Source organism: Micrasema longulum, unplaced genomic scaffold (assembly GCF_059751315.1).
Source record: "Micrasema longulum isolate JH-2025_06_02 unplaced genomic scaffold, ASM5975131v1 h1tg001178l, whole genome shotgun sequence".
NCBI classification, from domain to species: domain Eukaryota; kingdom Metazoa; phylum Arthropoda; class Insecta; order Trichoptera; family Brachycentridae; genus Micrasema; species Micrasema longulum.
The window spans coordinates 48,647-73,170 of NW_028278365.1; the positions used below are offsets into that span (position 1 = coordinate 48,647).

At 31.3% G+C, this 24,524-nt stretch overlaps 1 protein-coding gene across 2 annotated transcripts in view; it reads left to right on the forward strand.

The window, feature by feature from the left end:
- Nucleotides 1-931: 931 nt before the first annotated feature.
- The window catches only part of zyd (sodium/potassium/calcium exchanger zydeco), an 83,523-nt gene continuing 59,930 nt past the window's right edge, over nucleotides 932-24,524 (forward strand). Inside the window, exon 1 of one of the 2 annotated variants that reach the window (XM_088234016.1) lies at nucleotides 932-1,078. In XM_088234016.1, coding sequence (XP_088090142.1) covers nucleotides 1,054-1,078 — 25 coding nt within the window. In that variant the 5' untranslated portion in view covers nucleotides 932-1,053. The remainder of the gene's footprint in view (nucleotides 1,079-24,524) is intronic. The other variant, XM_088234017.1, reaches the window with a different exon arrangement.

A 24,524-nucleotide genomic window follows, 5' to 3' on the forward strand; every position in this document is an offset into this window, starting at 1 on the left:
GTTTACGTTAACAAATTTAAAATCTAATAATATGGTATTAGACACTTGAGAATACTAGGAACAACTGAAGGAAACAGTATCTTATCCTATATAAAAATTATGTTTTTTTTTTCAAGTGAAATACTAGAGTTCTTATTATTCACTCAAATATTTAAATTTTATGACCATTTCCTAAAAGTCGTAAATAACTTGTGCTGGAAAAATGGAAACCGAGTTGTGGTAGAGTGGGATTTGAACCCGAGACCCAAGACATCTATCTATAACAATAAATATTGTATTTATGGACCATAAAACGCACTTTTTTACTCTGGAATTTAACTTCCATCAAATTCAAATTGAAAAAATCCGTAGGGCTTACCGTCCAAAACATTTTTAAAATTTTAAATTTGATGTTTAAATTTTGGGTGCATCTTATAGTCCGATGCGTCTTATCGTCCGCAAAATACGCAACTTTGTTTTTACTTTGAACTTATGGGTTTGAATGTGAAAACTTTTATAATTTGTTATTGTTGAGGTTCTCGTGTGCCTTTTTATAAACGATCTGTTTAATCATATTATATCGAATTAACATGACTTCATAAACTTATCGTATTGCATACCTGCGGGTGATTTAAATTCTCGAACAAATTAGAAGAACAACTTTAAATTAGAGCACATTTAGAGCGAACGATCAGTATTATCGCCAGTTCGATAGTAAACAGCAACGATTGCAGGAGAACAGAAGTATTGACTTTTGAAGATGCGGGCGTCTCTCGTCGGTTATCGGGTTAAGAAGCACAAGTCGGCTAGGTACGCAGCGAGTCGAATTAGCGTATGTCCTAATAAAAAATCCGATCCAGTTGTCCCTAACGATAATCATCCAAAGTGCCGGCGGTGGGCGGCGGCGGGAGCGCGGGGAGAGCTGATCCTCGCGGTGGTAGCGCATACTTCCATACAGTCCCAATAACAATTGACAGACAGTCATTCTCGTTTCGCCGTGCTCGGTAGTATGTCCGCTTAGAGTTGCGCGCTGCGTCAATAGCGCCGAGTGAATCTGTGCCCCAGCGCTCCAGGATGGACTTCGCGAACCCCACGGAAGGTATGGCCTGCGCCCCGCCGTATGTATTGTAGCAGGTACCGCGAGGGAGTATCAGGGTTGTCGGCCACCGCCGCGTCTCGGTATGTGGCAATCCTGTTTCCTCTCCTCTAAGTGGGGCTCATACGTGCCTCCTTTATCCGACTCAATCAGCGCAAATGGTCTTGTACCGGCTGGTCCAGATGATTTTCATGAGCGGATGTCTAATATAGATCAAGATCATTAGCATCACGATTCCTTTGCTTTGTGATTTATTGCTTTCTGCATCTCCGTAGCCGACATGGCATCGCCGAGTTTCGTCCAACGCCGTCGTAATGTGTAAACGAAATATAAAAGAGACACTAAAACGGTTCGAGCTGGATTTTCACTATGTTTTTTCCAGCATGTCGTCCTTCGTTGAAAAGTGATCGCTATATACTTACGCATCGAATGATCATGTCTCATTGAGGTGACAGGCAATTACCGCTCGAAAGAATGTGAGCATTTTCTGATCATCTACGCGAGGTGGACAGTACGCGGACATCTGACTGCATATTCTGGTTACAGGGCAGATTTCCAATTAAGCACTGTACGTATTTATCTGTTAAGAATGATTCAGCTCCTCCATTGGTCCGAAGTTTACGTTATTTAATTCGCAACCAATGAGAGTGCTTAACGTCTTAATACGAATGACAATGAAGGTATGCCCTTAGGCTTCCATGGGTGCGATGTCCTCATATTTTCCGTCGACGGACCACGTAAATCATCGGAACACGTAATTGAACAGACGAAGGTAGATTCCAAATTGAAGTCTTCACGTAAAAAAATACCAGAGAAATCATATCTTAAAATATATTACTTGTATTTCATTACTGCATCTTAAAAAATACATTGAATAACAAATTACGTAACCAAAATTTATGGACTTTATTTACTATAATATTTATATTAAAAACTCTCTAAGATGCTCGTCGTACTTAAGGAGATAATAAGTATTTATAATAAGTATTTATAAGTATTAAATTTAATATTATATTATGTTTTCTTAAAGTTAGTGCAATGTAGCGTTTTTGTATTTGATACATTTCAATTTTATGATTTCCTTTTTATCTTTGATCACTGTTATTAAACAAACAATTTATAGTACACAATATAGTTTATCGAAAAATAATTTAAAAAATATTTCTCTAACACTAGAAATTAAAAAAAAATATGTAGGAGGCAAACAGTTTACTTGAAAAAGAGTAATAATACGAAAAAAGTAAAATGAAAAATCGTATTTTTATGTAAATATTAAAACACATGAAAATCGGGTGAATAAGCACGCACAACTACACAGTACCTACAATTTTTTGAAATGCATAAAAAATTACATGGCAAACTGTAAACTATAGTTTTAATGGATTTTGGTTTAAACTGTGTCATAAAACTTTATCTTATTAATAAGTCCTAAAAAATGTAAACTTATAGCTAAACAATACAAACTATCATTTAATTATAATTTATTTATTAAACTCTAATCCTGTATACGAATGCTATCTATACTGATCATCATCATACCCCTGTACGCATCCGACGGTGCATATGGTATATGTATCTGCATTGGTTCACCATTAGAAATAATTATTTTTGTCAATTTTGACAAAGCTCTTTGTGAAAAGAATATATAGATTAAGATGCAACAAAAGGATCTGCAATTCTTGGTTACAAAGGTATATGATGTATGCTAGGGAAGCGATTTGCTGATGAATGTCGATAAATCGAATGCAGTGGTTCTTGAAAGAAATGAAAATAAAACTAAATGTGACATCACTGTGAATGAAATTATACTGAAATATGTAGAGGAATTTGTGTAACTGGGAAATAAGTTTACTAGGAATGGAATGACTTAGAAATATATTGAAAGAAAGGTGGTGCCAGGAACAGAATGAACGGTGCACTAAAATCAATCTTGACCAAAAAAAATTGTCACAGGAGGCAAAAAAAAAAAAAAAACAGTTCACAATGGAGTCCAGGTGTGAACCCTCATGGATGGGAGCTAAGTATGGAATCAGAAAAACAGAGATGAAAGTAGGCTGAATGCTGTCGAAATGCGATCTCTAAGGCGAATGTCTGGTGAAACTATGTACGATAGATGCACAAATGTCGAGATTCTAACATTATGTAAGGCCGAGATAAGCATTATCGACAAATTCGAGAAAGGAGCTGTGACTTGGTTTGGAAATGCAGAGCGATTGGACAGCGAAAGAACGGCTAAAAATATTTACGATGCGAATGTTGATGGACGCCGAAATAGAGGAAGACCGAGAAAGACATGTCAAAAGTATGAATAATCGGCGCGCGTATATGGGAAGATGTATGAATGTAGAGGAAGCGAGATATGTATGCAAACACAGAGTCATATGGCACTCTATCCAAAGAGGATATTGAGAGCAAAGAGCTCACCCTTACAGAGAACGGCGAGATGGTTTGTTTGTTTGAAGATGCAAATATATTTACTTGCTGACATATGATTGGCTGGTCGAAGGTCCCCGAGAAAAGGATTGTAAGAGCCAATTGGTATTTTTCAGTTGCGCTATGCGCAAAATCATGAAAATGAAAATCGAGTGGAGATAAATGCGTATCGTAGTGTAGTGGCTCGCGCCTTCGCCTAGATGTTTACAACAGTTCATTTTCCCCGGGCTTCAGGTGCCAACCTGAAGCGTAGGACATATTGTATTGCCTTCACGTTACAGATAATTGAGATACGCTGCATTTGATGTACCGATACAGTGCCCCATGCACCCTCGGGTACGGATAGTATGATGATGATGATATCAGTCATATCACACTTAATGCTGTAAGTGATGTCCCATCTCTGTTGCAATCAATTTCTTTTCATTTTCCTAACCGTACCACCAGAAGTCAAAATCAATTTTTTTTATCAAATCTTCTATGGGCAACTTTTGTTTTTAAGCCCCAATGTCTAGAATGCGTAGATTAGTCAATCCGCCACACAACTTGAGATTCTTTGGTATCGATCTTCCGGCTTTTCATAGATCTCATCGCCAAGAACGCAGTGTGGGATGAAGATGGATTGGCACGGGTTAGCTCGAAGTCTTATATGTTGAACGTGTTTATGAATACATTGTATTCCATTATTTTTGTCTTTGCAACATCGTTTTTCGTTCTTTTTGTTCAGTGTCTTGTACATATGTTTCTTTATATGACTGCTGTGATTGGCTTACGCCGTTCATACAATAAATAAATATTTTCTCAAAGGATGCATTTAGACTTCGTTTTTATTTTAAAAAAATAAAATATTATAGCTACGAGTCTTATCATTATATTATCAACCTGCTGCTTTAAATTGAATTATGCAATTCTCATAATTTTTATCGTGTAGATTAATCACGAACATAAAGCATATAATTTATATCCCATTGTAATTAGATTCAATTGGGAATTTTCAACAAATTTTTCAACAAACTATTGAATTAAATGAGATTAGATACTTTTGTAGATACATTCATTTAAAATTAATAAAAGGAAGGATTTTTTAATTTATTTATTTATTTATTAAAAGAAAGCAACAGCTATAACAAAAGAACACAATATTTATAAATAAACCAAAATTATAGGCCAATTACAACATTCGATATATAATTAAATACTCGTACAATGCAAAAAAAAAACATTCCCGTGTAAAGCCACTCCGTACTATTCCGCAGGTAAAAAATAATATTAGTAAAATAATTAAAACGTCAGAAATTCATGGAAATAAAAAGTTTTTTTTTACTCGGTCTTAAAAAATCATTCGGCAGCGGATCCACACGGAGTAACTCCAGATCAGTCTTCCAGAATATTTATCGATTAAAAATAACAGGATTCATGGAAAACGAGTATTTTTATTACTGTTTGTGCTTGGTTTACTGGGTTTTATTATTTTTCCTTTTATATTTTTCTGTTAATGTTTACCTTCTCAAATAATAATTTAAATAAAAAAATATATATATATATACCAACATGAAACAATTGTTGCAGCCGAGTTGTACGTTAAGGGATAAGAATTTTAATTTTCTCAAGCAGTTGTGGGCAATCTAAGTTACTCGATTTAGACATATATCTAAAAAGAGATTTATTGATTTATGTATGTTTTATTAAGTTAGTTCATAACATAATGTAAACTAATGTAAACGTAAATAATAACATTGCATTTGATATTGAAATTTAACAAGATTAAACGAATTTTTTCAAATTGATTTAAAATATTTTACGGCTTCGATTTTTTTCAAATTGATTCAAAATATTTTACGGCTTCTTATTTTTTTTAATTCTTCAGATAACTCATCGTACAATTTTAAAATATGTATTGAAGGTGGAAATTAAAGAGTTCCTAAGCAACATGTACGAGCTTTACTGAAGAGACAATAATTGAAGTTTTCTTGACAATATTTTAAGTTGGTCCAAATTTTTGTAGACAAGGACTGGAATTAACTCCCCAGGGAGCTGTTTATAATAACATATTATAACAGAGATAAATAATAATACTTTGGAGAAGATAATATCGAAGTCTAGGCATCTACAGGGCTTATGACCTGTCATTGGCTGGTTTAAGTGGCCACTTTACACGCATATTCCTTCAATTCTGTCCTTTTATAATTTGGACAAACTCAAAATATTGTTGATAAATCCACCTGATCCATGAAGAAGTATAAAAATAGAAAAATAAGAATTTCAGGCGTTGCCTAGTATGTAGGTGATATATTTCAATTAGATGAATTCACCCGCATAAATAAAGGTTTCACCTATTTAACTTTAAAAACATCAACTTATGAAAGAATTGAAGGAATATAGACGTTTAAATATGGGCAGAATGGTGAATATTACACAGTGTGTAAAGTGGACACTTAAACCAGACAATGACAGGTCATAAGCCCTGTAGATGCCTAGACTTCTATATTATCTTCTTTAAAATGTTCTTCATCTCTGTTGTAATATGTTATTAAAGTTTTCTTTACTGGTAAAATAATCTCACATCTACCTATTTTTGTAGCGTGATTTCGACACGTAATTTTAATAAAATTTTGAAATTTGAGATTATTTTAATGTTAAAAAAAAACAACTCTCATTGGCCCTTCTGTGTAATTTGCCACATGTTCTTTAGGAGCTTTTTTCTTTCGACCGTCGATATACTTTATGATTATGGATTTAATTGTATATGTACTTTCTGTAAGTTTTTGCTTGGGTGTAGGTAGTTCGTTTAGGTCTATATTTAAATAGCGAATAAGTTACAGACTGTTTTTCTATTTGTTTTCGTAAACTGCTTAAGTAAACAAATAAATAAATATTAGGTCTCGTATGATTATTGCCCATTTCATAAATGTAGTCCAAATACACAAGATATGGTCAAATTACGATGGATTGATTTTTATTATAAATTTTCCTCATTCCTCAGCTTTGCTATCAAAAAATCTGCGAAAGGCAATCGAGTGGAGATTGGTCGGCTTCATTGTGTACTAGTTAGTGCGTTACCTGCCATAAAAAAAAATTGAACGATGGTTACAATACAATCGAAATCAATCCACTTTATGAAATTTTATCGTACCGCGCCGTGTGGATTTTTACGATCGTATGAAAGGGGCCTTTTTCGGATTATATGGGTATATTTGAATGAAGATCTTGTTTCAAAAACCTGAAATGTAAATGATTTTTTTTTCAGAAAAATGTTTAGGATAACGCTTTAAATTATGAGTGTTTTGATTTATGTCCAAATGCTTGCAGACTGGCTGGATTTCCTCCGTTGAGAGTTATTCATATCTAAACTTGCAACAGAGAGAAAAACATTTTTGAGAAGGGAATATGGAAGTCTAGGCATTTACAGGGCTGATGACCTGTCATTAGCTGGTGCTCTTTTATTTTACAAAAGTCGACAGGTAGACGACTTGAAGAAAGGTGGATGTTCAAATATAGGCAGAATGGTGAAGTTACGGTCACTTAAGTCAGCCAATGACAGGTCGTAGGCCCTGCCTAGACTTCCACATTCCCTCTCAATAATATGTTCTCTCTCTGTTGCAAGTTTAGGTATGTGCTATATCGTTAATTTATATATATTGTATACGTAAATATTAAATAAACATTAATTAAAATGTTCTCCATTTGTTGCTTTTAATGCAAGCTTTGCAGAATTTACTGTACATAAATAAAATAAAATAAAATATTTCTTTAAAAACTTAAGCAGTTCTTATTTGAAAAACGTTTTTTCTTAAAAAAAAAAAAGAAAACATAATGTCTGTATGTAATCTCTAATTCACTTTTAGATTGTGAAAAAAAAACGTCAGCAAATGCAAAGTAAGGAATTAAAATAAGACAATTCGTTATTTTGAGGGATATATTATACTTTTTTGGAATAAATCGTTGCAAGTAAAATCAATATGGAAAAAAAATACATTTGCTGTTTTGAAACATGATCTTCAATTTACAAAACATATAATACTTAAATCTAGTAAAAACACAGTGGTTATAAGTAAAACACAATGGAAATGATGATGATGGAAATAGCAAAAATATTTATAATAGTGTGAATGAGATTTTACTGACTTTTTCCCCTGAACATGCATTTTTTTTACATTTTAAATATTGTGGGCAAACATTTGTTTTGTATTATCAGGCTTTAGGGTGTTTTCTTGATACTTTGTATATATTATTGTGATTTCTGGTTTATTTAAGATCTAACACTATGTTATATGTATTTTTAATATTTTTGTTTTTATTAATTTCTTTTATTTTCCAAACAATTTTTTGCTCCCTCTTGATTGTCTTAACCTGTATGTGTTGTTTCGTATTGTATTTTTTGTTTCTGGCTAATACAGCATTTCCTCAAAACTGTAAATGCCAAATTAAATATACATATATTTTTAATTATAATTAATTCGCCTTTTCACATAAGTTTAATATGAATTAAGCCGTACACATCAGGTAAGACCTGAGGTTTGACAGAAAAAAAATCTAACTAAAAAAAATGTATAAAATTTGTATTTCAAGCACTATTTTTCTGGTTATTCATTGTAATAAAATAAATAAAAAACGTATTTTTGAACATATCCAATCAAAAACAAAAATGCAAACTTACAAATAAATAAATATATTTTACTCCCACAATAAATAAAGCTAACCCACCTTAACAATGGAAGATGATTCTTTTTATAAATGATCATAAACAATTATCTAATTTCCTACCATCAAATATCAAACCTGCATTCTACACAACCAATGATATAAGAACATTGTAAAAAAAAGACAAAGGCAAAGTTAAATATAATAAATCTGGCATGTATTAATTAAATTATAATGATTGCGATTCAATCTACTTAGAAAAAACTAAAATAAATTTTAATATTAGAGTACATGAACAATCAAGGTGCCTAAATAATAAAAAAAAATCTGAACTCGTGAACCATCTGATAGAAAATAATCATAATTTCAATTAAGATATTGGATTAAAAGCTTTTCACTGTAAAATAAAATATTAAAATTAAACAACTAGGAAATTTTTGAAATTAAAAAAGCGATTAATAATCTACCGAGTCTATTAAGTCTATTCATCCATTAAGTCCACTCCAGTTTAGTTTTAAAGATAGTACCCATCTAACTTTACGCTTTCCATCTGTGCAAGACAAAAATACTTGATTTATTAGCTCCATGGGTTCGATGAAAATTTAAAGCATCTCAGTCGGTACCTGTAATATTATTGAATATGTTTAGAAAAAAAATGTATTGGTATTCCTTTTCTCATACGGAAAACTAAATTTTACTTTGTAGATATACTCGTATGTTTAACTTACCAGAGGATTAAAACCAGAAGGCGATAAGTTAGAAAATTCTTTGATTCGGTGATTAACCTTTAAATCTTTCAACTGGAGAACATCACACAATTCGTTAATTAACAATAATTGACTACTAAAAATAATATAAGACGCATCATCCATTTTGATATAAGATAAATAAAACATGTTTTTTGAATTACAAAATTAGATTCTTTTATATAATTTATCACATGATTTTTGGGTGGACTTTTTTAAAAACTTTATTTAGTAATAAGTATTTAATTTTAAAAATTCCAAACACGTTTAAGATATCAATAAATTGCACAAAAATGGCATTAATAAATTTTATAGAAAAAGGCTAATAAATTAACAAATAAAACAATAAGATTCCATGAATTAATAAAAATGAAAAAATGCTGAATAAATAAACAAATGTAATATTTACAATTATACAAAACGAATAAATTACTTAATTAAATTACTTAATTTAATGAATAAATTACACCCAACGTTAAATCAATAAGTATGTTTTTATAACAACCCGAATATGTCCGAATTTCTGTAGACTAGGACTGAATTTAACTCCCTGGGAAGCTGTTGATATTAACACATTGCAACAAAGATGAAGAATGTTACATCAACAGATGAAAGAATTGAAGGAATACAGATGTTCACATATGGACAGAATAGTGAATGTTACACAGTGAGTAAAGTGGCCCACTTAAACCAGCCAATGACATACTCGTATGTCCTGTAGATGCCAAGACAAATGTTTTTCATATATGTTGTAATATAAATTATATGTTTTTTAAGTAAATTAAGAAGACATAATAAATTATTTTACACTAAATGTTAGTCATAAGATGGCCTATTTACGGTTTCCATTCGTGTAGGTACCATAGAGACTTCAAAATAGTTTGGTTTTGTAACTAACTTTAAGAATAAATAAGATTGTACAAATATTTAAGAAATAATAAAATATGATTGGCTGACGGGCGATCATTAAGCTACACTTTTGTCATACGTCATCGGACTATTAACGCTTTGTAGCGAAATTGACAGTCACTGAATTCACAATCATTTGACGTCATTTAATCAAGTAAACTAACGCAATCATTCCAAAAACGCTTATTTATTTATTATTAAATTAGAAACGTTTATAATATGTAGTATACTGCCGTCATAAAAAAGAAGAACGTTTCTACATAAAACAAAAAAACGGAGGAAAAAAATATTTTGTAACTCGGAGATTGAAAAATTCGTTGTGTAAAAAATACTACAAAAATTAAGTATACTATTATGCGACAGTATGTACTATGGTTTGCCCTAACAGAATATTTGTATTAAATTTAATTAATTTTACGTTACTTATTTAAAAAGTAACATTTTCATATTCTTTTTAGTAAAAAAATTCTAGAAGATATGTTATACTGCAATGAAAAGACGTTTCTAGCTAGAAACGCCCTTTTTATTTAGTAATGAAGTAAACGTTTTTCTTTTTCAGTGTTAATATGCCAATAGATTCTACTCAATTAAATAAAATAGAAGTTACTGGCCATTTACTGCTTTTCAAACTAGTAACGCCAACCTAATAATCAATTAACTTCGAAATCACTAGCAGATCTTAAATTTAATTGAAAACGGGTATGTACATTCATTTCAAATGCTTTTAAAAACAGAATAGAAGAAAAAATATTAACATATTACAACAGAGATGAAGAACATTTAAGAGAAGGTAATATAGAAGTCCAGGCATCTACAGGGCTTATGACCTGTCAATGGCTGGTTTAAGTGGCCACTTTACACCCCGTGTAACATTCACCATTCTGCCTATATTTGAACATCTATATTCCTTAAACCATATCACTTAAACCAGCCATTGACAGGTTATAAGCCCTGTAGATGCCTGGACTTCTATATTACCTTTTGTTTGTACAGTTTTGGTACTACACTACCCATTGTTCTGTCACCATAGTAGTTTTCTGTCGTGGTACCATCAGCTGCTGTGCCGATACTTGTCGGGTCATGATCTAGTGGTTTATTTTGGATTTAAAATTGCAATCGAGGAAATGATCTGTCACTATCTTATACTGACACTGTTTGTTAATTGGCAAAACGTTAACGAAATCAAATTAAATTTTATTGTTGCCATTTGCCCTCTTCTTTATTTTTACAGGTACGATAATTTTTAAAATTTGTACCTGTAAGTTCAAGACTCTATCTGTATAAGATTTAAAACTTAGTCCCCATATTCTTAATCCATATTGAATAATTGGGTTTTTGAACATTGGGATTTTGAACATCAATATTCTTTCAATTCTTTCATCTGTTGATGTTTGTGAGTTAAAGAGCTGAAACCTTTATTTATGCGGGTGAGATTCATATAATTGAATCATTATGTCATAAGCCTTGTAGATGCCTAGACTTCTAAATTACCTTCTCTTAAATGTTTTTCATCTATGTAGTAATATGTTAATGTAAACAGCTCCTCAGGGAGTTAAATCCAGTCCTTGTCTACAAAAATTTGGACAAACTCAAAATATTGTTGATAATGGTAAGACTTTAATTTTATCAATAAAACAATTAATAAGTGATTTTTAGTACTTTTAGTAATAGTTCTTAGTTATACAATTTATGATAAGATACTTGTGTAAGAGGAAAAAAACAGAGAAAAACATTATAATTATATTTAAGACAATATTGCAGTGTTAAACCACGAAACAACAATGAAACATTGCAATTTAAAAGCAAACTTACAAAATGTATTTTCCATGTAAGAAATATTATTACTTTTTATGCTCGGGAACTTTTAAGATTGCCGCAATCGGTTGCCATAGCGTTATCTATAAAATATTAATCAATAGATTCATTGCAGTTTACAAAATGTCATTGACTTTTTTTTCGCGTAGGTTAGATTGGAAACAATGATATAATAGTAGATTGAGTACAAAAGTGAATAAACAGAAGATTGTATAATGTGATATTTAATGTATTACTCATTTTGCGATTTTAAATTTTGGTATAAACATATCAACTTATTTTTAATTAAAACTATTAATAAAATAATTGGATTCGCTGCTTTTTTATTATAAGTGATAATGGCACTCGGTTGTTATTAAAATACATAAATGCGTCGCGATGTAGCGTTTAGCTGTTAGCTATCATAAATTCGATTCATACCGGTGTTAATTGTAATTATTTGATACCCTCATACATATTTCAATTTACCTTTTATAAAATTGTTAAAAATACATAAAAACGTTTTTTTAGAAAATAGATGTTATTATTTAGATGTCAATTAGATGTATTGTTCATTGTTCCAATCTTCTGTCTTCTGATTCTTCAAACCTTTAGTCCATTGTAGCCTTTTTTTTGGCTTTGCTAACGTTTTTTTTTCATGAACACAAAAGTGGATGTTCCCACACCCCCCATTTTCAAAACAAATGGCACAGAAATTCTTGTCAAAAACTTAGGTACTCGTATTATCATACATAAGCGTTTAGAGTGGAACGATCGAAAACTTTTAGCAGTTTACACTCACTCAAAAGATTGCAGAATTTCTTGCTAATTAATGTGAAGCAAACATTAGTCCAGAGTTTACTTCTCCTACTCTTTGATTATGCAGATGTCTGTTACCCAGATGCTAATTCTGAACTGCTTGATAAGTTGGAACGATCGGAGAATATTTGTATACGTTATATCTTTAATCTTCGCAAAATTGACCACATAACCGAATACCGCACGCAACTACACTGGCTCAGTATCGGGCATAGAAGAAACATTCAGATTCTATCACTTTTTCAAAATATTTTGAATATACCCACTTTGCCTGTTTATCTGAGAGAACTATTCTAACCTCAATCACAACATGGACTATCTCTTAACGAAATAACTCTTAATATTCTTTTACCGCTCTAATTTCCTTGCCTTCTTTATTTACATTAGAATCAAGATTGAAATCTCACTATCTAAATGTTTGAGTTGTTTCTTTCCTCTTCTTTTCTTCCTACCCCTTCTTCTCTCCTCTCTCCATAGTAAAGTGTAAATTTTTAGTTATTATTTGTTTTAAATTTTAGTATAAAATCATAAGATTTAGCAATATGAATAATATTCCTAGAATATGTCCATGTACTTGTAATTTTCTCAAACTGAACGGTTTGGGTAAGTAGGAAGAAATCGCCTTAAGGCAATATGACCGCCTTTATATATATATAAAGTGTTAAATAATTCAATAAAAAAAAGTTTCGCAGCTGATTGTGAGTACAACATAAACATAAATTTAAGAAATCAAAGACTTCAGAATATATGACAGCTTACCAAAGGGTGCCCATGCGAAACCCCGATTTCATTAAATTCCCACTTCTTGATTCTTTTACTAAAAGCATTTTTTTTTTTTAAATTTTAATAATATGAATATACATTTTTACAGTTTAAACATTTCAATTTTCATATTTTTACTAAAACTAAAATCCCACCCATCCACTTTCTGTAGCTTGTTGGTAGAAATTTTTATTTATACTTATTTATCTATAATATAATTCACATTTATAAAAACAATGAATTAACAGATATAATTAACAGCCGGAAAGGTCAGAATATACATGTATATACAAACAATAATAATAATGTTTTTTTTAAATACAAGAAAATGTAAAAAAAATGTAAATATTTACCCATAAGCTACTGTTCATATATGAACTTTTGATCGAGTAGCCACTTTCTTTTTTTTTGTAACATTGTTTTTTCTGGTAACATTGTGTGTTAAATTTAAGTTCTTTCGGCAATAAATTAAAAATGCTAAGTACTAAATATTTAGGAGTTCTATTACCATACTTATTACATACTTTTGGTACTTCCTAACCATCATTTTACGTGAAGCATGTATTATGGTTATGTTTGAGAGGAATTTTGAAAGTATTATTATTGTAATAAAATAAATAAAACCACTTTGTTTTTAACCACTAATTTTTATTTTCCACCGACCGGTTTTAAAGCAAACAAGCTTCTTCGTCAAGGTTTACGTAATTAGTGAATAACCACAAAGTTCAAATATAAACTTGTATTATTATTGCATTGTTCAAAAATTATGCAAAGCCACAGTAATCCTCGAACAAGTAGAGTTTTAAGTGTTTTGTACAGGAGAACATTATCACGTTTTTGTTCGTAAATCTCTGCTGGTACAATACTTTTAACTATAGAGTACTGTAGACCCTGAATAATTTTAATTAGTTTTAGTCAAATTTCCCGACGACATTATACGTACTTTATCTTATGATTGGTTCTACAAAATAAAAATAAATTATTTGAATATAAACAATGTATAAACTAACCGCATAAACTAAATTAAGAGTATCTTAACAGTTTAATTAACAATTTAAACATCTTATTGTTTCAACGGTAGGGTATGTAATTTATTTAATAAACAATTAATTGTATTATTGCATCTGTTACATGTTAGAAAATAGTAGATTTAAATGCAATTATTAATTCGAGTGCTTAAAACTGGCCCCCATTGATCATTATCGCAATGGGCGATAGTCAAGCAGATATCACGCGTATATCACACGTTTGTTTGTCTGTAATAATATAGAGACTTTGAGACTTGAATATTATTTTTTATAATTATCTGTAATGCATGTTGTAAATCTGTTAATTAAATGAAATAGTAAAATTATTATTAACATTTACAGCATTAACTTTACGGTCACACATTTTACTAAATGTTATCAAATATTTGTATATAAACACTTACCAACTTTCCTATGTCTACCGGTGTATTCGTCTCTTCGTCAGGACACTTATTAACGGGACATGCAAATTTCCATCAAAATTTTTACCAAATAATGTCAAACCTGCCTTTTATACAAATAACCATATTGGTAAATTATTGCTTATAATAAAGATAAAAATAAATTATTAAATAATTCACGTGTTTACTAATTTGTTATAAAATATGTTTTATTAATTAATATAGTTAAATAAATGATACATGTTTTTTTTTTCTATTACAATCAACTATTATAATTTTTTTATGTTATAACTGTAACTTTTCAAAAAAGAGACTAGCTCTTGTGCTTGGAGAGTCACTACTGACTTACACTGTTATATTTATTTAGTAATTTGAAGTTATATAATTTCAAAAATAAACGAGAAAAAAAATAAAATCAGAAAATAATATAATAATACTAATTAAAAAAGAAAGGTTTTTACACTCGGGTTCAAAAAAATTATTTAAATTTACTTTGAGTTTATTTACTGATATATTAGTTTAATCACGTAATTAATAAGTAAGTTCACAATTGGAGGAAGGAAGTTATCCAACCTAAGATATGCTGATGACACCACACTTATTGCATCGTCAGATATTGAAATGAAAGAACTAATTGACCGAATAGATGCTGCTAGTTTAGATCTGGGACTCTCAATGAATATGAGCAAAACTAAGCTTGTGATCATTGATCGAGCTAATAAAGTAGCGCCATTATCCTTACTGCGCAACTTAGAAAGAGTCAACAATTTCATTTATCTAGGTTCTCTCATTAGCGATGGCGGTGGGTGTGAAGGTGAAATACGGCGACGTGTTGGTATTGCCGAAAGTGCTATGAGTCGGCTGGTGAAGATCTGGAAGAATCGCAGTATAACCATTAACACCAAAAAGAGACTGGTGAAGGCCTTGGTTTTCTAAGTGTTCATGTATGGTGTGGAGTGTTGGACACTGAGGGAATCTGAAAAGAAAAAAATCGAAGCTTTCGAGATGTGGTGTTGGCGGCGAGTGCTGCGGTATCCGTGGACGGCCAGACGTGCGAATGCATCTATTCTCTAGGAAGTAGACATAGGAGAAAGACTGATATCCATGTGCGAGAAAAGAATCCTGCAGTTCTTTGAGCATATTTCCAGGGGAGATTCTGATAGTTTGGAGAAAACTATTCTCCTGGGAAGTGTCGAAGGGACAAAGTCGCGTGGACGTCAACCAACAAGATGGAGCGGTACAGTCACTGAGTTATCAGAATTATCCCTGACGAATGCCTATAGAAGAGCACAAGACCGTTCCAGATGGAGAGAGACTGTTCACAGACGAGCCATGCCTGGAGTCAGGCGTAATCACCATCCTCAGACATGAGGCACGGATTGAAGAGAGTTTAATCAGTTTTTCGTTATAATGCAATACTTGTCCTTTAGTTTACGTTGGAAGAACATAAAAAATGTTTAATTTATATTCATGTCACAATTTCTACGAATTCGCAAATCGCTCATCAGTTTTAATCGTGACTTTAATTTACACTTTTTACAGGAGTCAAAATCTCACATACAAATAAGAAAGGATTAAAAGTAAATAATATAAAAATATTTCACATAAGGAAGGTTTTGAAAAATAATGTTATTTTCATCAATAATCAAACAACCTTTTAATAATGCTTTTCTGAATCGACTTCATGTATTCGGCAATAACTATTCTGACGTTGCTGATATATTTAACATTAAGTATAGTTTATATAAATCAACTCTTTTTAATTATTTCAAAGATGGTGAACTCTAACTTATATTTGTCAAGCTATAGTTATGTACTTATATTATATTTTAAAATTTTTAATTGCTTTCTTTTAAATTTTTTTTCTAGTTTTTGTATATTTTTGTGAACATATATTATGTTTTTTGGATTCTTATTTTAACTTAAAAAAATAATTTTAACATAGATCTTGTAATTTTGTATTTTTTGTTCAATGTAATTATGATTAAAGATATACCTACCTTTAAATTTTTTTAAAAATAACTAAAAAAAATATTTAAAAAACATTTTCCGTAGTTTTAAATTTTTATATTCCTTTTAATGATTTATTTTATTTCTTGTGACTTTTTATTTTTTACACAATATGTTAGCGTGTTTATCGAATGAAACTATCATGATATAATACGTAAAAATAAACTTTTTATGCTTTTTATTCCCTCGTTTATCTACTGTAAATAAGTTTTTATTTCTACATAATATGTATTTTTTTGTAAAGTACAAGGCACTTCGTGCCATGTTTATTGATAAATAAATTAATATAGCCCATTTTACGATGCAACACTGTAATGGTCACTTACGCCCCTCTCTTCATCCCCTCCTTTTTTTATTTTATTCTCATAACTTAATCAGAGACTTGCCTACTAAAAGCGTGAAATGTTGGTTTCATATTGTGTGCAACGTTTATTAAACTAAAATAAAAACTAGAATTAGATACTCTATTATTTAAGTTAAATTTTTAAAATATAAGGTATTAAAAGTTATAGTCAAATATTTAATAAAAAAAATAATAAACAACTATGGTGAAGGTGTACGTTTAGTGGGTTTTGCACGTTGGTTTAATTGGTGTCCTGACGAAGAGGCGGGTACGTCTCGTAATCGGTAGACATAGAAAAGGCCATAAGCGGTCACATACAAATATTTAATAGCATTTAGTAAAAATTGCCTTAAATCGATTTCTCACTATCCCATTATGCGAATTGTTTGTATAGGTTATTCGTATCGGAATCAGGTTTTTGGTTCTATTGTTGTTTTCCACATCATTGGGCGATCGCGCCCATAGTAACCTTCCCTGTACTGTTCAAGGGGACCATTGTATACTCTAACTGAAGTTACTACACGATACTCCATTTATTTGCATGTTACACAAGCCAAACATGCAACAAAAATGATCACAGCGTACAACATATTATAATAGGCCATAGGACATCATCAGGTTGAGAAAAACACGGAAAATCTAAAGAATTTAAATATGCAGGTACTTAATTTGTACGTCCTTTCATGTTTTATAAAATAAAAACCTAAAAAAGGTTATGTTGTCAAACCATTGTTTTACAATCGCAACACATAATGACTGTTGAAAAATATGACGCCAGCCTCGTGGTGTTTCCCGGCATGGTTCATGTGAAATATTTATTTAAAAAGGTGTTTTTACACTAGAATATTTCATAGTCCCTGGACTGGTACTTGAAGCGTTAGACTGATCAGATTACTATCATGTAATAAAAATTAACAAGATATAATGCGATTGGTGTACCAATGACAGTATATGTTGTTAATTTTTGACGAAATTTAAAACATAAAAGAATTCTCAATATGGACTGTTTTGTTATGGTACAATTTCAACACAACAAAATTGTACCTTCGCGGCGTAAAATAATATTAATTTTGATATCAAAAATATTTATGTTGAGTTATAGGTTCAATCAAAAGTTACCCAGTGCTTCTTGGACTTGCCCCGACCTTCTAGAAAAAAGTGTTTTGAGTTAGAATTCTCACTTTAAGTCTTTGAAGAACAGCGGTACAAAAATACGTACTATGTATTCAATGTATTCAATTGTCTGTCTCTCAGGAAGTATAGATATTACCGGTGACTTCTTACTAGAAATGCTGGGTTACTAATCATTGTTGAGGATAAGGGATATTTATTTGGGTGTTCACTTTTTTCAGCAGATTGGTGGTCGCATAGATAATTTTGATATTCTGAACGAATTGTGTCAATTTGTCCCTGATAATTACCTTAAACAAAAGCAACACAGGTTGTTCTACCTACCACGATGCAGAACCAACTTGCCAATGGTTATGCCGATAGATAAAACAATGTTGTTATTCAATCGTATCGCCTCTGATATCGATACATTTAATGACAGTGGGATTTTTCTTAGGAAGGCAATTTACAAATTACAACAGGGATGGAGAATACCTTAAATAAGGAAATATGGAAGTCTAGGCATTTACAGGATTTATGACCTATCATTGGCTGGTTTAAGTGGCCACTTTACACACTGTGTAACATTCACTATTTTGCCTATGTTAGAACATCCATATTTTTTCAACTCTTCCATTTGTTTATTTTAGTGAAGTTAAACAGTTAAAACCTTTATTGTAGTGAAGAGATTCATCTCACTAAATTATTTCACATACTAGGCAACGCCTAAAAAAAAAACAATTTCCCAATTTTTAAACTTCTTCTTGGACCAGTTGGTTTCATTACAATATTAGAGTTTGTCCAAATGTGACATGTACGTTTATTTTACATGACTTTTTTTTCTTTCGTATTCAGTCAATCTGTTATATATATTTTGTTATGTATTGAGAATGAATTGGATACTCTGTAATGTTATTGATTTAAATAAAAATAAATAATTGAAAAGGAAATGTATTTTTATATACTACATAGAGCCGTGGTAAATATTAATTACAACATTAATAATACAATATAGACATTAAATCTACGCTAATATAAGTCATTAGTCTCTGATTGATTAAGTAGTTGTTTACTTTTTAATATTTGCACTAAACAACGCATAAAATGTTTGCCAATCACCTCATCAATTCAAATTACGATTTTCATAAAGACACAGGAGTTAATATTTTACATTCAAATAATAAAAAAGGACTGAATGAAATAAATGAAACAATATGGAGGTACTTCACGTGGAAAAATTATAAAAAAGAATATCTCCCTAATAAATAATCAAATATATTTTCAATATAGCTTATTTTTTTATTTACACATTAACCAATCGTGTAACGTTCAATCCCTTAGCTCCGCACCTCTCTAATCTTCACCCCTAAAAATATATCGCTGAATATTATTGAGTTGAGTTTGTAGCTGAGTTTCGACTTTTCATTTTTACTAAGAAATGAAAGGATTTTTTTTTTTTTAATTAAAATAAAAAGCTGTCACTCAAATAGTGAAAGTTTATAATTTACAACGCACAAAACACCTTTACTAAGCAACTTCACAAAACGGATATTGTATTGGCCTTTCTTGAGTTTTAAGCTTTTTTACTCAACAAAAGTTGAATCATAAGCATTGTTATACTAAAAATGTAAATATTGAAATGATTAACCTCTTATAAGACGCTGAACGCTCCCAATAATCTATTCGACAATTTATTTTTAATGTATCGAAACCTCATAAGGGCCCAAAACAGCAATATACTAAGTTTTGAGAATAAGTGTCTCAGAAGAATCTCGGGTGTGCGGTGGTTTGACTTGGTGAGGAATGAAGTAATAAGAGAACGGACGCAGCAAACTCCGGTGGCAACTGTCGTCAAGCGGAGGCGATACGGTTAGCTAGGCCATATACTGCGGGTGCTTCCTGAGAACCTTGTTTGTCCACGCTTGTCTACTTTACAAGCCATCTGGTTCTCGACGTCCTGGACGCCCACTGCTGACTGTTCGTCGGCAGTTTATGTCAGAACTTTGAGACGAGAATCCGACTTAGGAGGACGTAAAGGAGATGCACGGATGCTTTTTGTGGACACCATATGCTCCAACTAGGGAGCTGACATGGAATGATGATCGAAATCTAGATGAACAAATTACAACAGGAATGGAGAACATTTTAGAGAACGGAATACGGAAGTTTAGGCATTTGCAGTACAACAATATTTTTAGTTTGTCCTAACTCTTGCAGACAAAGACTGGATTCAACTCCCTGGGGAGCTGTTTATATTAACATATTACAACAGAGATGAAGAACATTTAAGAAAAGGTAATATAGAAGAAAAAAAAGAAAAGGTAATATAGAACCTGCATAAATAAAGGTTACAGCTCTTTAACTTCACAAACATCAACAGATGAAAGAACTGAAGGAATATAGATGTTCAAATATAGGCAGAATGGTGAATGTTACACAGTGTGTAAAGTGGCCACTTAAACCAGCCATTGAAAGGTCATGAGCCCTGTAGATGCCTAGACTTCTATATTACCTTTTCTTAAATGTTCTTCATCTCTGTTGTAATATGTTAATTTGCAGTACATTTAACACTACGTGTAGTATTCACAATTCTGCCTATGTTTAACATTCGTATCTCTCTAATTCTTCCATCTGTTGATATTTGTGTAGACGTAGGTAGGTGAGATTCACCTGTCTAAATATTTAAAATTACTTTGAGATTTTGTAATTCTTTTTTGACTTGTTGAATTAGTCAGGGGTGACCAACCTATGTTTCGGTTTTGGTTTCGGCCAACAAAACGACAACAGCTAAAAATTGGCCGAAACTTCGGCCAGGATGTGTCGGATTAAGTTCGGCTGTACTTATTTTAATGAACCTGTACTTCGATATCCTCTTCTCTAAATGTTTCTTCATGTCGTTTGAAATATCTGCCGATAATTGTCTATATTTCGATTTTTCCATCACTTTTTACTTTTAGAAAGAAAAAAATAGACTCAAATGTATTATACAAGTATCATACGTATTTTATAAATGAACTAACTTTTCGTAAAAAGGTTTAATTTTTAATTGTTATATTTAATTAATTTACTAATACCTACCCACATATAAACGTAGTTACGCAGAAAATCAAACTGAGATAATTTCACTTTTGTGAATAGTCAATAATCAAATTTACACAACAGTTGGACTGTTTCTTACTTTGACAAATGATAAAAAATGCGTATATTAGTTTTTTTAATGTCACAAATAATGTAACTATGTATTTGATCGGTTTTATTGATTTTTAAAGTAAAATTACTAAGCTAGTGCAGCCGCACAACTTAAAATGTAAATTTTGCAGAAACCAGAGCCAGCCCTGGTAGAATTCTGATGTATGTTGTCATTACGAATTGACATATTATTTCCTATTTATATAAAGGTACTTAGTTATCATTTAGTTAATTTATTAAAACAACTTTTTTTTAAATGTGTTAAAAGAATTTAGGTGACGTTTTAAAATCTGGCTAACCAAATAAACTTTTATTTTTTATTTTTATTTTGTATACTTAAGTATTTATCCACTTTCATTTATTCAAGAGTACTGGATTTCTGTATTCATCAATCTTCACATCTGTATCTATAAGGTAAGATTTTTCGAATTCATTGGTTTTTTTCTGCAGATTGAGAAATGTCGCTTTTGTGAACACTACTTTCAGAAGGTAAATATTACAGTTGTTCGTATGAAAGTTTTTTTTCAAAAGAACATAAAACTCACTTTACTGCACCTGATAACACCAATATCTCTTTTTTCAAATTTGTGGACTGGCTGCTTTCTGCATAACTAAATTCAACTGGCGACGCCAGTATATTTTTTATATTTTTGTATGAACAAACATAAGTTTATAAGGTTTTTTAATTTGAAATTAACACACTTCTTTAAACTAAATTAGTACGACGGACTAGTACTTAACTGGCGAAATTCTGATTAACGAGGGCTCGACCTGGGATCATTGTTCAATCACTAATTAGGTCGTAAGAGTGGCGACTACTCTGGTCGTTACAAAATTTGGTGAATAGGCAAATAATGACCCATACGGGCATAGAATATACTTTTATTAACCGATTGAATTGTGCTCTGAGGTAAACCAATTTATCAAAGAATACAAAGTTGGCCTATATTAATGAAACAAAAATAATGATTAAGCGAATTAAGCGTGGAAAAAGCTCGTAGTTTATTTACTTTAAATATCGATCCAATATTGAATAGTCGGAGCCTGGAAGATTGGCCTCGCGAGAGCAGACTACACTGGCCGAGAAATAGAGTCAATGTTAAAAATTTCAAGTCTACAAAAACGTAGAAATAACATTGACTCCATCTTCTTCTTCTTCTTTTTCAGCCTTTTTTTCTCTACTGCTGGATGGCGGCTTTTTCCAAACGTCTCCATTCCTTTCTATCACCCGTTTTCATCATCCATGTTTTGCCAGCTATAGAGGCAATGTCATCGACCCATCTTTTCTGTGGCTTCCCAACACTTCTTTTGTTTGCTCATGGTCTCCACTTTATTATTCTGGGTGTCCATCTGCCATCATTTTGCCGCACCAAGTGTCCTGCCCACTGCCATTTCATTTTTGCTGCACGGTCTATGATATCCACGACTCCGGTTAGGCGACATATTTCTTCATTTCTTTTTCTGTCTCGTAGACATTCACCAAGCATCTGTCTTTCTATGGATCGTTGCGCGAATTTTAATTTATGGCTTCTTTTCTGTGTTACAGACATGGTTTCTAGTCAGTATGCCGTCACAAGCAATATGCACGATTCATAGGCTTGTCTTTTTAAGCATATCAGGACTTCCTTATTTTCAATGCAATGAAAATAATAAACATCCTATTAGTAGAATTGAATAAAATTTATTGTTGGTTGGAAGAAATTGCCATTTGGCAATAAGCCCGCCAATGTACAAATAGCATTATGTACAAAAAGTTAAATAAATAAATAAGAAATAAATTTAAAAAAAAGCAAAACGATATACACAAGAAATATAGCAATTGTAAAATATCTATAGTGGGTAAAAAAATAACTGCTTTAGTGCTATATAATCCGAGAAGAAAATACGGGAATATGTTTGTATGATGAAAAGTCTGATAAAATTTTTTGGAATATTGTGAGCCAATATAGCACAAATCATTTTGGAAATAACATCTTATTTGTTTGGAAAAAGTAAGCAAACATTTGTCGGATATAATTTTGAAAAAATAAATGTCCAATTCCATTCTTTCTTTTTTTATTTAAACGAATTGACTGGTTATTAAATAAACCGTTATAGATTGGTCAATAAAAAAATACATAAATAGGTCATTAAATTGATGTATAAACAGTATGACTATAATAACATAAGTTACATATTGTAAACAATATAATAATAATTATCTCAGAGACAAGAGACAAGACAGACTTTATTGACGTGTCGGTATGTTTCATTATTCGAAAAGTAAGTAAGTAAGTCTTTTGTAAAGCTCTTTTTGCTGTAGAAATACATCAACCTAGCTGTCTTTGAATACTTCATTGTAAAGCCTAAGCATTCTTGGCATTGGTGTTGGTTCTGTAATTTTCCACAGCAAATAAACTGTTAGTACGAGTGGCGCGATTTGGAATATTGATATTAATTCAAGATAAAATATCTTGAGAATCTATCTTACTGAATAACATTTTACGTAAAACTATTAATGAAGCGAAAGTTCTCTTGAATTTCATTTCGAACACAATAAAAACAAATTCTTTTATTTTAATTTAAAGGTATTTAGCACCGAAAAAAAACCCCGTTGTTAAGGACTATTGTCCTTAGTGCATTAAAATAATAAATAAAATTAAAAAATGCTGGAATAAAAACTTTCACAAGATATATAGGAGCGTTAGGACTATGAAGTATAGTAAACAGAAGTGAGAGGGAATGATAGTCTCTCCGCCGCCTAATTTTGAGCCATTTCAGTTGCCTACGATAATCAGAAATGGGGTTTTATTTCCGAAGACCAAAAGTATGCCTTATTGAATGTATTATGAAGTCGTTCAAGTTTATCGAGTTGCTCATAGCTTAAATTACTCATGGAAACATCAGCGTAATCTAGAATGGATCGTAGTGATGCTTGTACGAGTGAGCATTTAGTATTAATGGGTAAGAATTTTTGCAAACTTCTAAGTGAGCGTAGACTGAAAAATATTTTTCGGCTTAATTCATTAGTATGAGCTCGCCGGCATAGATTTTCTTTCATTAGTACTTGTAGATTTTTATAGATTTCCCAAATTCGATATTGGTACCTACGTGGTACCTACCATTGACATTTAGAGGATTAAGATATTTTTTTATATGGGTAAATATTTTTATTTGGTACAGATGTTGCATTTAGTTTTTATTGATATTCTTTAGACTTTTTTGATGTTTTTTTTGTTGCAATTTTTTCACTGCTCTTATTGTAAAATGGTCAGATTAAAAAAT